The sequence below is a fragment of the Scyliorhinus torazame genome, chromosome 20 (assembly GCF_047496885.1).
Source record: "Scyliorhinus torazame isolate Kashiwa2021f chromosome 20, sScyTor2.1, whole genome shotgun sequence".
In the NCBI taxonomy this organism is placed as follows: Eukaryota; Metazoa; Chordata; class Chondrichthyes; order Carcharhiniformes; family Scyliorhinidae; genus Scyliorhinus; species Scyliorhinus torazame.
In genome coordinates, this window is record NC_092726.1 from 25,632,524 (window position 1) to 25,645,184 (window position 12,661).

Below are 12,661 nucleotides of genomic sequence, written 5' to 3' on the forward strand. Positions count from 1 at the left end.
ACGTTTCTCGACTAAATCTCAGAACTGTCAACTCTTCCAGCTTCTCCTGAAACGTGAATCACTTTTTCAATCGACTGGGTAAGTGGAATATGGAAGCTGCCTTGTAAGGGGGGAGGGATCCACAAGGGCAGCATGGTAGCACAGAGGTTAGCACAGTTGCTTCACAGCTCCAGGGTCGCAGGTTCGATTCCCGGCTTGGGTCACTGTCTGTGTGGGAGTCTGCACGTTCTCCCCCATGTGTGCGTGGGTTTCCTCCGGATGCTCCGGTTCCCTCCCACAGTCCAAAGATGTGCAGGTTAGGTGGATTGGCCATGATCAATTGCCCTTAGTGTCAACAAGGTTGGGTGGGTATTTTCTTTTTTTAAATAAATTTAGAGTACCCAATTCATTTTTTCCAATTAAGGGGCAATTTAGCGTGGCCAATCCACCTACCCTGCACATCTTTGGGTTGTGGGGGTGAAACCCACGCAAACACGGGGAGAATGTGCAAACTCCACATGGACAGTGACCGAGAGCTGGGATCGAACCTGGGACCTCGGCGACGTGAGGCAGCAGTGATACTCACTGCGCCACCGTGCTTCCCAAGGTTGGGTGGGGTTGCTGGGTTACGGGAATAGGGTGGAGGTGTGGGCTTAAGTGGGGTGCTCTTTCCTACGGGCCATTGCAGACTCGATGGGCCAAATGGCCTCCTTCTGCACTAAATTCTATGAAAATATGCACAGGGAGGGAAAGGTTAACAATTTTTCTAAATACAAGGCATCGCTGGCAGCCTGGCATTTATTGACTGTCTCTAGTTGCCCTCAGCTGGTGCGCGTTTGCCAACAATCCAACAGCTCTTGTGGTCACTTTTACAGAAGGCAGCTGGTGTAACCAGTAGAATGGTGCAACCACTTATTCCCCCCCACTCCCCAACCTCCCTCCCCCAATGCTGAATGGCGTTAGTTGTGTATTAATTTGCATTGAAATATATGCAAGAGATGGACACTAATTGAGAATTTACTCGAGCCCCTGTAAATAGACACAGACAGAAACTGCAACCATTGGGGTTAGGTGGTATATGCGTGTAATGAGTAACTCTGCAAATAAATATAAAAGTGCGTCAAAGATTAGTTCCAGTTCTATCCTTCGCCAACATGGATCATAAGAATACAAAAGCAAGGACATAATGCTGAAACCTTTTGAAAACACAGCTTCAACCGATATGTCAAGTCCTCTGCACCACGTTTTTTTCCCGAGACGATACAAAGGCATTTGGGAGATGAAGAAAGGATTCACGAGAAGGGTTCCAGGGTTCAATTACAAATTTGAAATGATACGGGTACTGGGCACAGTGAATGAGAGAAATGGAAACACATTGAGGGGCAATGAGGGAGGTTTTGTATCTTCACACACCTGAGCTCGTGCAAGGGCTAGTGAAAGAGCTGGTGGAAGCAGATTCAACAGTAAACGTAAACGTTGGACAATTACTTAAAATGGGAAACATTTTGCTGGGGAGATGGGGGAAAGAGTGGAGCCAATTGGGATAGCTCTGCACAATAGCCAGCATTTTTTCCAACGGTAAGCATGCGGCCATTGTCCCACATTGAGCAGGTGCAACACCAGGAGAATTCGGGGAGGGTTCGGCATTATCAGGGCAAGAGTTTGGATGAAATGAAAATGAAATGAAAACCGCTTATTGTCACAAGTAGGCTTCAAATGAAGTTACTGTGAAAAGCCCCGAGTCGCCACATTCCGGCGCCTGGTCGGGGAGGCTGGTACGGGATGGTGACCACCTCCCGCGGAAAGAGGCGAGGGAGAACTGTCACAGTTTTGAGGTGGGCACCTTTGCATCAGGTTTGGAGGTGGCAATGGTTGGCGGGGCTGGGGGAGGGGGTTAGGGGTGCAGGCGTTGGAAGGAGTGAAGAGGGGAGCTCAGTGAAACCCAGATTGTGGGGCCTCGTGGACACCAGCAATGGTAACCGTGATCCAGTCCCTCTTTGCACCTTTTGAGCGTTCATCTCTTGTGCATGCTTGGACTATTGAGGCAGGTGCGGGCAACTGGAATGAATGCTACATCATTGCTGAGAACGGGGACAATTTGTCATGGGCGCGGTTGCAGAGATGTCAACACTGGATGGGTGGGTGGGTAGCAGAATGTTCGAGGCCTGTGGCCTTGTCCAGTGACTGATTGGCATGGAGAGCTCATGGGCCCATTGGCTGAGCGGCCACATCCCGAATTCCCGAGCTGAAGGAGTCGTCAAAGTGAAGTCACTGTGGGCTCCGTGACATCTGGGCAAGCTCCTGTCGAGGTGAATTCTCCCGCCGAAGGGTCCTCGTCGCCCTTGGTTACCGGGTGCTCCTCCATCTTAGCTGTCCCGTTGCTTTGCGGCATTGGCTGGTCCTTCTTCCCGTCGGCGGGTCCTTCAAACCCAAAGTTTTGGAAGTAACTATTGGAATATATTTTCCCCGACAGTGACTCCGTGGCTGTGCGTTGCTGCAGGGTCGCAGCGGGGCTGACGTCTGGGCCTGGAAATGGAAGCAGACGGTATTGTGACGGGAAATGTGTGACCCAATGCCCGTCAACAACTAGTTTTCATTAGAATATTTAACATGTTCAGAATCATAGAATCACTACAGTGCAGAAGGAGGCCTTCGGACCATCGAATCTGCACCGACCATCCGAAAGAGCACACTGCCTGGGCCTCCCTCCATCCTGTCCCCGTATCCCCATCTAACCTGCACATCTTTGGACTGTGGGGGGAAACCAGAGCACCCGGAGGAAACCCACGCAGGAGAGGCCCTTCACACCATTGAGTCTGCACTGACAAAACAACATTAAATCTACACTAATCCCACCTCCCAGAACTAGGCCCGTAGCCTTGAATGTTATATGTCAAGTGCTTGTCCAAAGATTGCCTCCCAGACAGTGTACTGCAGATTACCACCATCCTCTGGACGAAAAACCTTTTCCTCAGATCCCCTCTAAACCTCCTGCCTTTCACCTTAAAATCTGTGCCCTCCCCCCCTCCTTATTGACTCCTCTACTAAGGGGAAACGTTCCTCCCGATCCACCCTATCTGTGTCCCTCATAATGTTGTCCACCTCAATCAGGTCCCCCTCAGCCTTCTCTGCTCCAAGGAAAACAACCCCAGCCTAACCAGCCTCTCTCCATAGCTGAAACGCTCCAGCCCAGGCAACGTCCTGGTGAATCTCCTCTGCACCCTCTCTAGTGCAACCACATCCTTCCTATAGAGTGGCGACGAGAACTGCACACAGTACTCTAGCTGTGACCTAACCAGCGTTTTACACAGCTCCATCATATCCTCCCCGCTCTTATAGTTTATACCTCGGCTAATAAAGGCAAGTATCCCATCACGCCTTCTTAACCACCTTATCTACCTGTCTTGCTGCCTTCAGGGATCTGTGGACATGTACCCCAAGGTCCCGCTTGTCCTCTGTACTTCCTAGTGTCCTGCCATTCATTGAGTACTCCCTTGTCGTGTTATTCCTTCCAAAGGAAGGACCTCACGTTTTTCAAGGCTAAATTCTGTGCCAGCTGGTGACATTGGCACTCACCAAAGTAACTGAGGAGGACTGGCAGGAACACCAGGCCGTGGAGCAAACCCAGTAACGTGATCACCAGGTTGAGCCGGAAGAAGAAAATCTGGATGAGCTGTGACTGGGCAAAGTACAGGACAATAATTCCGGGAAGGTTCGTCATGGCAACGCCTGCAAAGACCTGGGGGGGAAGCAAAAAATAGAGTCCGTTATACCTCCCGGCCCGGGCAACAAAACCTTCTTTATCAATACATCGAACTTAGCAACACGGAATGTCAACGTGGCTGTCTTATCGAACTGTCTTATCCCGGATTTATCCGGACAAATGCAAGAATGCCAAATTTCTAACACTCGCAGCAATTTACCTGGCGGGAGAGAAGGAAGCTGATTGGTGGGCAAGACGGCTGAGGCATTGCCAAGGAGAAAGCAACGGGAGCAATCTAGAGGCTCCTGGGTACTTCGAGAAAGGTGTGAGGCTTGAACATGTTCCTTTTGTTTGCAGAGGATGGATCGCTGCCTATGAATGTTACGTCATTCCAAGCACGTACAAATGAGCCACGTTATGAGCGGGGCCGATTATCTGAAATTGGTTGTTAGTGTAGCCATCAGCATACCCAGGATTGTTGATCAAGTGCTGCCCAATCGCGGAATCACATAGATTATCATAGAATTTACAGTGCAGAAGGAGGCCATTCGGCCCTCGAGTCTGCACCGGCTCCTGGAAAGAGCACCCTACCCAAGGTCAACACCTCCACCCTATCCCCATAACCCATAACATCTCGTATAGCTATAAGCTATAAGCGAGGGCTCGACTAATCGTTTTGTGTACCTACTAGCGCCTTCAGGAAATTTGGCATGCTTGGATTTGTCCTGTTGACGGCAAGGCAATATGTCTCTCTTTTCGACAAAGAACAATTTCTCCGGTTTCATGCACTGAGAAACACGGGGCTCACGCTGACCTTTAACTCTACGGGGGACAAACTGTTCAGCTGTTCAAAACACCGTCCATCTGCCCAAAATGCCCCCCCTGTGACCCACTTGCCGTACTTACCGCACTGCCCATGTAGGCGGTAGCCTCCTTTGCCCGTTCCACCTTATCCCGCTTGGCGCTGATGGCAAAGGAACGGGTGAGATGGGAGACAAACTCTACAGACATGCCAACGGCCTGGGGGGAGGGCGGGGGAGAGAGGAAAAAAAAAAACATCCAATTAGACCTCGAAGATAGAGGAGGGCACAGAGACGGTGCCCGCTGCCCGGCCGAAAGTCCCTGACACGCTCGCAGAGAGTGGGCGAAACCGACCGAAACCCTCCCAGCCATAAACAGGACAGTGGCGTGCCGTTAGTCATGTGTCAGGCAAGTCAGGCACGCCAAGCGGGCAAGCAATGGGTGTACAAACCGCAGAATTGCGCAAATCGCTTGCAAAAACACCTTAATGATGCCAACTTCTGCGGAAATTAATATTGTCGGCGTATTTGGTAATGGGGTAATCAAAGGTTATATGGCAGCATTATTTCCGCAGAGAAAGAAAGATCTTTCGCCCCTGGCTTGTTCAGCGTTGACGCCTGAAGCCTCCCCGCCTAGGCCCGGTTTTTGTTTATCTTCATTTCTCCAAGGTATTGGTCATTTAAGGAGTGCAATATGTAATTAGTCCCTAATTGAAACCTTCAGAAGGTGGTCAAATTGACCACAATTCCAGGGATGAGGGGGAATTCCAGCTCCCGAGGTGAGGTTGAACTCCTCAGTGAAGGGGGGTTGAGGGGGAGATTTGAACGAGGTTTACAAGATGGTGACGGGTTTAGATTAAGTTGATAAAACGAAGCTGTTCTCGTTAGTTATTGGGACAGAGCGGGGGGTAAAGATTTAAGGTTTTGGATGAGAGATCGGAGGGGTGGGGGGGGATGTGAGGAAGAACAAATTGACCCAGCGAGTGGCAAGGAGCTGGAAGTCGTTGCCTGTGAGGGGGGTGGAGGAACAGAAGATGAGTAATTTCGGAAGGACGGTGGATGGACGATTGAGGGAAATGAATGTGTCGGGTTTGAGGGGATGGAGCGGGCGGAATGGGACTAAACTGGATTGATTGACAGAGAGCTGGCTGGTACTTAATGGGCTGAATGGTTGCTTTCTCCACCGTGACGACCCATTTTACGGGAAGGGTTGCCGAGGCGGTTTAGACGCGGCTCAGTAGGTGGCCTTACGTTGGGCTCTTACCGTGACCAGGTTGATAAGAGACACAGCGTTGAAGTCAATGCCCCACAGTGTCATGACTCCCACCGTGTCCACGATGATCATGATGATGGTGACCAAGTTCAGAATTCCCGAACGAATGTCCATCCCCAGCAGGATACAGCACACCACGAAGGTTGGTATCAAGCACAGGCCAATATTGAAAATCCCCTCCTTCACGACAGTTAGATACTGTTCGTAATATACGTAGGTGATCCTGGAAGCCAGATGGAATATTGGTCAGCAACTGTCCACAAGGCACAAGTCAGGAGTGGGATGGAATACTCTCCACTTGCCTGGATGAGCGCGGCTCCCAACACTCAAGAAGCTCGACACCATCCAGGACAAAGCAGCCCTGCTTGATCGGCACCTCATCCACAAACATTCACTCCCTCCACCACCGACACACAGAGGCAGCCGTGTGTACCATCTAAACAATGCACTGCAACAACTCACCAAGGCTCCTTAGGCAACACCTTCCAACCCCACGACCTCTACTTGTTATGGGCCAGGGTTTAGAGAACCCCAAAGTGTATCATGGAGTTCACCTGACCCACAACTTTTACTAGATTGTGGTATGGGGAGCACACGGCCCACTCTACAGGGGTGGGACAGCAGAAATGGAAAATAATTCTTTAAAAGCAAAACAATGTTCATTATATGAACTCAAGTTAACCTTTTTAAAACATACATCTTAGCAACCATTAATTCAAATACAACCCCCAAAGAATATAACACTAAGTAATCCTTCAAGTGTTCCTTTTAACATCCATACGTCTTAAAACACCTTTTACCAGAAGCACATCAGGTTAAAGTCACAACTGTTATTAGTTTTAAATCACCAGGATCGATTTACAGTCTTTAGATTACAGAGAGAGATTCATACACCTTCTGGCTGTGACTGCAGCTATTCAGCTCTGAAAACGAAGCTAAAACACACCCTGCAGCAAACAGCCTAAAACAAAAGTTAAAAGTTGACAGACAGCCCAGCTCCACCCACTCTCTGACATCACTGCAGTAGTAAACACACATTTCTTAAAGGTACTCTCACTACAGATATTTATATACACACCCATTTATGAACACCCATTTCTTAAAGGTACTCTCACTACAGATATTTATATACACACCCATTTATGAACACCCATTTCTTAAAGGTACTCTCACATGACAAGGAGAAGGGCAGCAGATACCTGAGAACCCCACCACCTACTGCACACAAGCCTACATAATAAGATAGGAGCCCATGGTGTTGGGGGTAGTAAATTAGCATGGATAGAGGATTGGCTAACTCATAGAATATAGAGAGTTGCAATAGGCAACCAGTAACTAGTGGAGTGTCACAGGGATCAGTGCTGGGTCCACAATTATTTACAATATATATTAATGACTTGGACGAGGGAAGTGAATGCACCGTTGCCACGTTTGCAAAAATAGCTGGGACAGCAAGTGGTGAGGATAACACAAAGTGTCTACAGAGGGATATAGACAGGATAGGTGAGTGGGCAAAATCTTGGCAGATGGACTATAATGCAGATAAATGTGAAGGTGTTCACTTTGGTAGGAAGAATAAAGAAGCTGAATATTGTTTAAATGGAGAGAGAATGCAGAAAGTTGCAGCATGTGGGGATTTGGGGGTTCCCATGCACCAATCACAAAAAGCTAGCATGCAAGTTCAACAGGTAACTGGGAAGGCAAATGGCCTTTATTTCAAAGGGAATGGAGTCTAAAAATAGGGAAGTCTTACTAACATTATACAAGGCACTAGTTAGACCACATCTGGAATACCCTGAACAGTTTTGGTCCCCTTATCTAAGGAAAGATGGCATTGGAGGCAGTCCAGAGAAGGTTCACTCGGTTGATCCCGGGTAGTGAGGGATTTTCTTGTGAGGGGAGGTTGAGTAGGTCGGGCCTGTTCCCAATGGAGTTTAGAAGAATGAGAGGCGACCTTATTGAGACATAGAGGATTCTGGGAGGGATTGACAGGGTCAATGCTGAGAGGCTGTTTCCCCTTGTGGGAGAGTCTAGGACCAGGGGGCAGAATCTCAGAGTAAGGGATCGTCCATTTAAGACAGAAATGAGGAGGAATTTCTTCTCTCAGAGGGGAGTGAATCTGTGGAATTCTTTACCGCAGAAAGCTGCAGAGGCTGGGTCGTTATGGTCAAGGCCGAGACCGATTTTTAATCAGGAAGGGAATCGAGGGGATAAGGCGGGAAAGTGGAGTTGAGGATTATCATATCTGATCATCCATGATTGAATGGCGGACAGAATTGATGGGCCGAATGGCCTACTTCTGCTCACCATCACCTTCTCAAAGGGAAATTAGTGATAGGCAATAAGGTATCTGCTCCCAGCTTCAACTCTGACGTCCAGCTCATTTCTGCAGGTTTTTAAAACCTTTACTCCGAGTTCACACCTAGGCACAACTAATCGAGCATAGTGCGCATCGATGCCCAGGCGTGCTCAATCAAACACAGAGCATCCGAACACTACAGATGCCTTACTGTTAGTGACATGTGAATGATAGATTTGCAGGGTGGCAGCAGGGTAAATCTTGTCAAAGAAACCCTTTTAATCTCCGGCGAATACTTACGTGTAGGGGAAGACTTCAAAGTTTGGGTCCGTTCCGGGAATGCGCCGCATGCTGTCCGTGATGTTAGCAGCGAGCTCACGGGCTACCTTCAGAGCGGCAGTGTATTCCTGCGAGTTTTTCAGAGGCGTGTGATAGGCCATGAACCTGGAGGCTGGTCAACAACACAGGTTATACGAAGGTGATCCCGCCCCTGTTTAAGGTGAATAGCAACAGTGAAGGAACGGCCGATATATTCCCAAGTCTGGGTGGTGAGTGACTTGGAGGGGAACCTCCAGGTGGTGGGGTTCCCAGGTATCTGCGGCCCTTGTCCTTCTAGATGGTAGAGGACCTCCCTTCCATCATAAGGTCAGAAGTGGTGTTGTTCTCTGACGACTGCACAATGTTCAGCACCATTCGCGACTCCTCAGATACTGAAGCAGTCCCTGTCCCAATGCAGCAAGACCTGGACAACATCCAGGCTTGGGCAGGCAAGTGACAAGTTACATTCGCGCCACACAAGTGCCAGGCAATAACCATCTCCTACAAGAGAGGATCTAACCATCGCCCCTTGACATTCATTAGCATTACCATCGCTGAATCCCCCACATTCAGGGGGTTACCATTGATCAGAAACTGAACTGGACCCAGCCACATAAATACTGTGGCTACCAGAGCAGGTCAGAGGCTGGGAATCCTGCGGAGAGTAACTCACCTCCTGACCCCCCAAAGCCTGTCCACCATCTACAAGGCACAAGTCAGGAGTGTGATGGAATACTCCCCACTTGCCTGGATGAGTGCAGCTCCCAACAACACTCAAGAAGCTCGACACCATCCAGGACAAAGCAGCCCCGCTTGATCGGCACCCCATCCACAAACATTCACTCCCTCCCCCACCGACGCACAGTGGCAGCCGTGTGTACCATCTACAAGATGCACTGCAGTAACCCGTTTTTAATTTGTCCTTGGTGTCATTCAACAGAAGCACACAAGGGCTGAAAGGTTATCGGGGGTGGGGAAGACGAAGGTTTGAGGTTACTATCAGGACAACCATGATCTTATTTGAATAGCGGAGCAGGCGCTAGGCGCCAACTCATGTTCCTGCTTTGGATGGTCACATTATAAATGAAGATAGTTCCACTTCTTACCCAGAATCTCTCCATTCTCACCCCTTTTCACTGCGTTTCCGTAAGCTCCCAGGCCTCTGGAAAGTAAAGCACATCCTCACATAGGAAAATAGGATTGAAGAGAGGCCCACTTGCTTTTCTAAAACTGCTCAATCCACCATCACGGTTTTAAAGTTAAATTGAGTTTGTGCGCGAGCTGTTTGTACGCCTAACAGAGATTATTCGTTGTCAGCATCAAGAATATTGCCATTATATTGAGGTGCGCCAAAGATCTGAAGGAAAGTTTAATTTTATTGGACGTTCTGTTGTCTACAGTTTCAAATGTACTTTGACATCCGGCACAGTGTTTAGCACTGTTGCCTCACAGCGCCCACTGTTGCCTCACAGCGCCAGGGACCCGATTCCATGCCTTCGATTCCAGCCTTGGGTGACAGTAGAGTTTGCACGTTCTCTCCTTGTCTGCGTGGGTTTCCTCCGGGTGCTCCGGTTTCCACCCACGGGTCGAAGATCTAAAGGTTAGGTGGACTGGCCATGATCAATTGCCCCCTAGTGACCAAAGATGAGCAGGTGATGTGGACTGGCCATGATCAATGGCCCCTTAGTGTCCAAAGATGGGCAGGTTAGGCGGTCTGACCATGGTCAATTGTTCTTTCGGAGGGTCAATGTGGACTCGATGGGCTGAATGGCCTCCTCCTGCTCTGTATATATTTTGGACACCCTATCAGAAGAGGGTTAAAAATGTAGCAAACGGTCTGTTAGCATTCGTCACAAAGGGATTGGAGCGTAGGAATGAAGGATGTTTACCACAATTGTACAGGCCCTTGGTGAGGCCACGCTCGGCCTACAGCTTACAGTTACGTAAGGCGGGATAGATTGAGAAGACTAGGCCTCCATTCCCTGGAGCCTCATTGAACCTATGCCTGTTCACATTTGATTTCCTTGCCCTGTAGAACTCCTGCCCCTACTCACAGGATGAGTGGGCGGCCATTTTGGACTGATATGGGGAGGGATTTCTTCACCCAGGAGGGCGATGCATCTTTGGAATTATTTACCCCAGAGGGCGATGGAGGCTCGTCGAGTTTATTCAAGACAGAGATCGATAGATTTTCTGGGCACGACAAGAATTAAGGGATGTGGGGAAACTCGGAGTCGAGGTGAAAGGTCAGCCAAGATCTTGTGACGGGTCCGACTCCTGAATCTATTTCTGACCTTCTTATTCATTTTGCGACAGAGTGGTACCTCCAACTTGAGGCATTTGCCATCTCTTATTTTATGGAACCACTACAGTGCCGGGGGAGGCTATGTGGCCCATCGAGTCTGCCCCGACCCTCTGAAAGAGCACCCTAACTAGGCCCAATCCCCCAGCCCTATCCCAGCAACCTCGTAATCCTATTATGGGGTAATTTAGCATGGCCAATCCACCTAACCTGCACATCTTTGGACGGTGGGAGGAAACCGGAGCACCCGGAGGAAACCCACCCACACACACGGGGAGAACGCGCATCCTCCGCACAGAGAGTGTCCAAGGCTGGAATCGAACCCGGGTCCCTGGCACTGTGAGGCGGCAGTGCTAACCACCGTGCCACCGTGCCGCCGCCAGGATCTCAAAGCGGTGCTCTTCCCAGCCTCCCGCACGACCTTGCCTACCTCCCTCCCTGCTGAATCCCGGAACAACTTACCCTTTGGAGCACTGAAGGATGGGAGCGTCGTCCAGGAAAATGGGAAGGTACTGATTGAATTCTTCCTCTGTCGGCCTGATGATGCCATTGTTATTATGCGGCATGCATTTCTTGAGGCAGAGAAACTGACCTGGGCATGAGGAAATGGAAGAAGAGTAAATGGGTTACTTCGAGAAATATACGGCCATTTTGAAACTTAATTCAACAATTGTCGGATATTACTGATGATAGAGACGTGTTGCTGAAGTTTTTCAACTTGCACTCGTCAGGACTAACACAAGAATGCCAAATTTCAAAACTCTCACAACAATTTATACCACGGGAGAACAGGATACTGAGTCACTGGCACGTCAACTCTGATTGGCTGAGGTGTTTCCATGGAGAAAGCCATAGGGAACGATCGGCTCCCCAAGCACCCCTGAAATTCGAGAAAAGCACGAGGCTGGAATATATTCCTTTTTTGCGGAGAACGGGTGCCGGTCTATGAATGTAAGTCACTTCTAACAAGGATGAGCGCGCCACATTACTAGGTCGACTGGTTATCTTGAATTGGTTGTTAGTGTAGCTATTAGCACACTCAGGATTGTTCATCAAGTGCTCAATGACGAATCTCATCGAACAGTGGCCATTTTGTTTTGAGGTTTGCAAGCTACCATTTTGAAGAGCCTGTCTATAAATTCCCCTTTGTTCGAAGAATAAGTGTTTGGAGGGGCTCATTGTTCCTTTAATAATCGCAGAATTATGCAATGAACAAAGAACAATACAGCACAGGAACAGGCCCTTCGGCCCTCCAAGCCTGTACCGGCCATGATACCAACCTTGGCCAAAACCCTCAGCACTTCCTTGTGCCGTCTCCCTCTATACCCGTCCTATCCATGTGTTCGTCAAGATGCCCTTTGAACACCGTTAATGTATCTGCTTCCCCCCCCCCCACCGCCACCCCCCCACACCCCCCCCCCCCCCCCCCCCACCCCCACCCCGCCATTTCCCCCTGCAAATTATATTCCCTTAAAATAATTCTCCAAAATCCCTTCCGAAGGCCTGGCCTGAATTTGTCTCCACCGCACTCTCAAGCAGCGTGTTCCAGATCCGCTCGCTGCATGAGAAGGTTTTTCCTGTCGTTCTCGCTCCTTCCACTAATGGGGAACAGTTTTGCCTGATCGACTCTGTGCCAGAGTTGCTAGAATCTTTACAGTGCATAAGGAGGCCTTTCGGCCCAACGAGCATGCACTGCTCCTCCTATGCCCTAGGCCCTAGGCCTAGGCCCAATCCCCCCGCCCCGCACTATTCCATAACCCAGTCACCCTACCTAGCCTTTGGACACTAAGGGACAATTTAGTGTGGCCAATCCACCTAGCCTGCACATCTTTGGACTGTGGGAGGAAACCGGAGCACCCGGAGGAAACCCACGCACACACACGGGGAGAACGTGCAAACTCCGCACAGACAGTGACCCAAGGATCGAATCAAAACCAGTCCTTGGGCGCTTTGAGGCGACAGTGCTAACCACTCTGCCACCTCCTCC

The 12,661-nt window shown here is 49.6% G+C and overlaps 1 protein-coding gene across 1 annotated transcript; it reads right to left on the reverse strand.

Annotated features, from left to right (window-relative positions):
- Positions 1 to 1,046: 1,046 nt before the first annotated feature.
- On the reverse strand, positions 1,047 to 11,263 carry LOC140396994 (NPC1-like intracellular cholesterol transporter 1). Its single transcript, XM_072486004.1, has 7 exons — positions 11,137 to 11,263; positions 9,479 to 9,534; positions 8,355 to 8,505; positions 5,747 to 5,978; positions 4,589 to 4,702; positions 3,556 to 3,718; positions 1,047 to 2,505 (listed from the first exon to the last, which is right to left on the reverse strand). Exons 1-7 carry the CDS (start codon positions 11,238 to 11,240, stop codon positions 2,237 to 2,239), a joined length of 1,089 nt encoding a protein of 362 aa, XP_072342105.1. The 5' UTR covers positions 11,241 to 11,263; the 3' UTR covers positions 1,047 to 2,236.
- Positions 11,264 to 12,661: the final 1,398 nt, after the last annotated feature.

What these genes read in the sequence shown, in the direction of transcription:
- LOC140396994 (XM_072486004.1), bottom strand. Translation starts at nt 11,240, where the DNA reads ATGCCGCATAATAACAATGGCATCATCAGGCCGACAGAGGAAGAATTC. An exon ending in TGAGAATGGAGAGATTCTGG is followed by an intron (nt 8,506 to 9,478) that starts GTAAGAAGTGGA and finishes GTTGTTGACCAG; the next exon opens with CCTCCAGGTTCATGGCCTAT. An exon ending in CCGCCTACATGGGCAGTGCG is followed by an intron (nt 3,719 to 4,588) that starts GTAAGTACGGCA and finishes CTTCCCCCCCAG; the next exon opens with GTCTTTGCAGGCGTTGCCAT.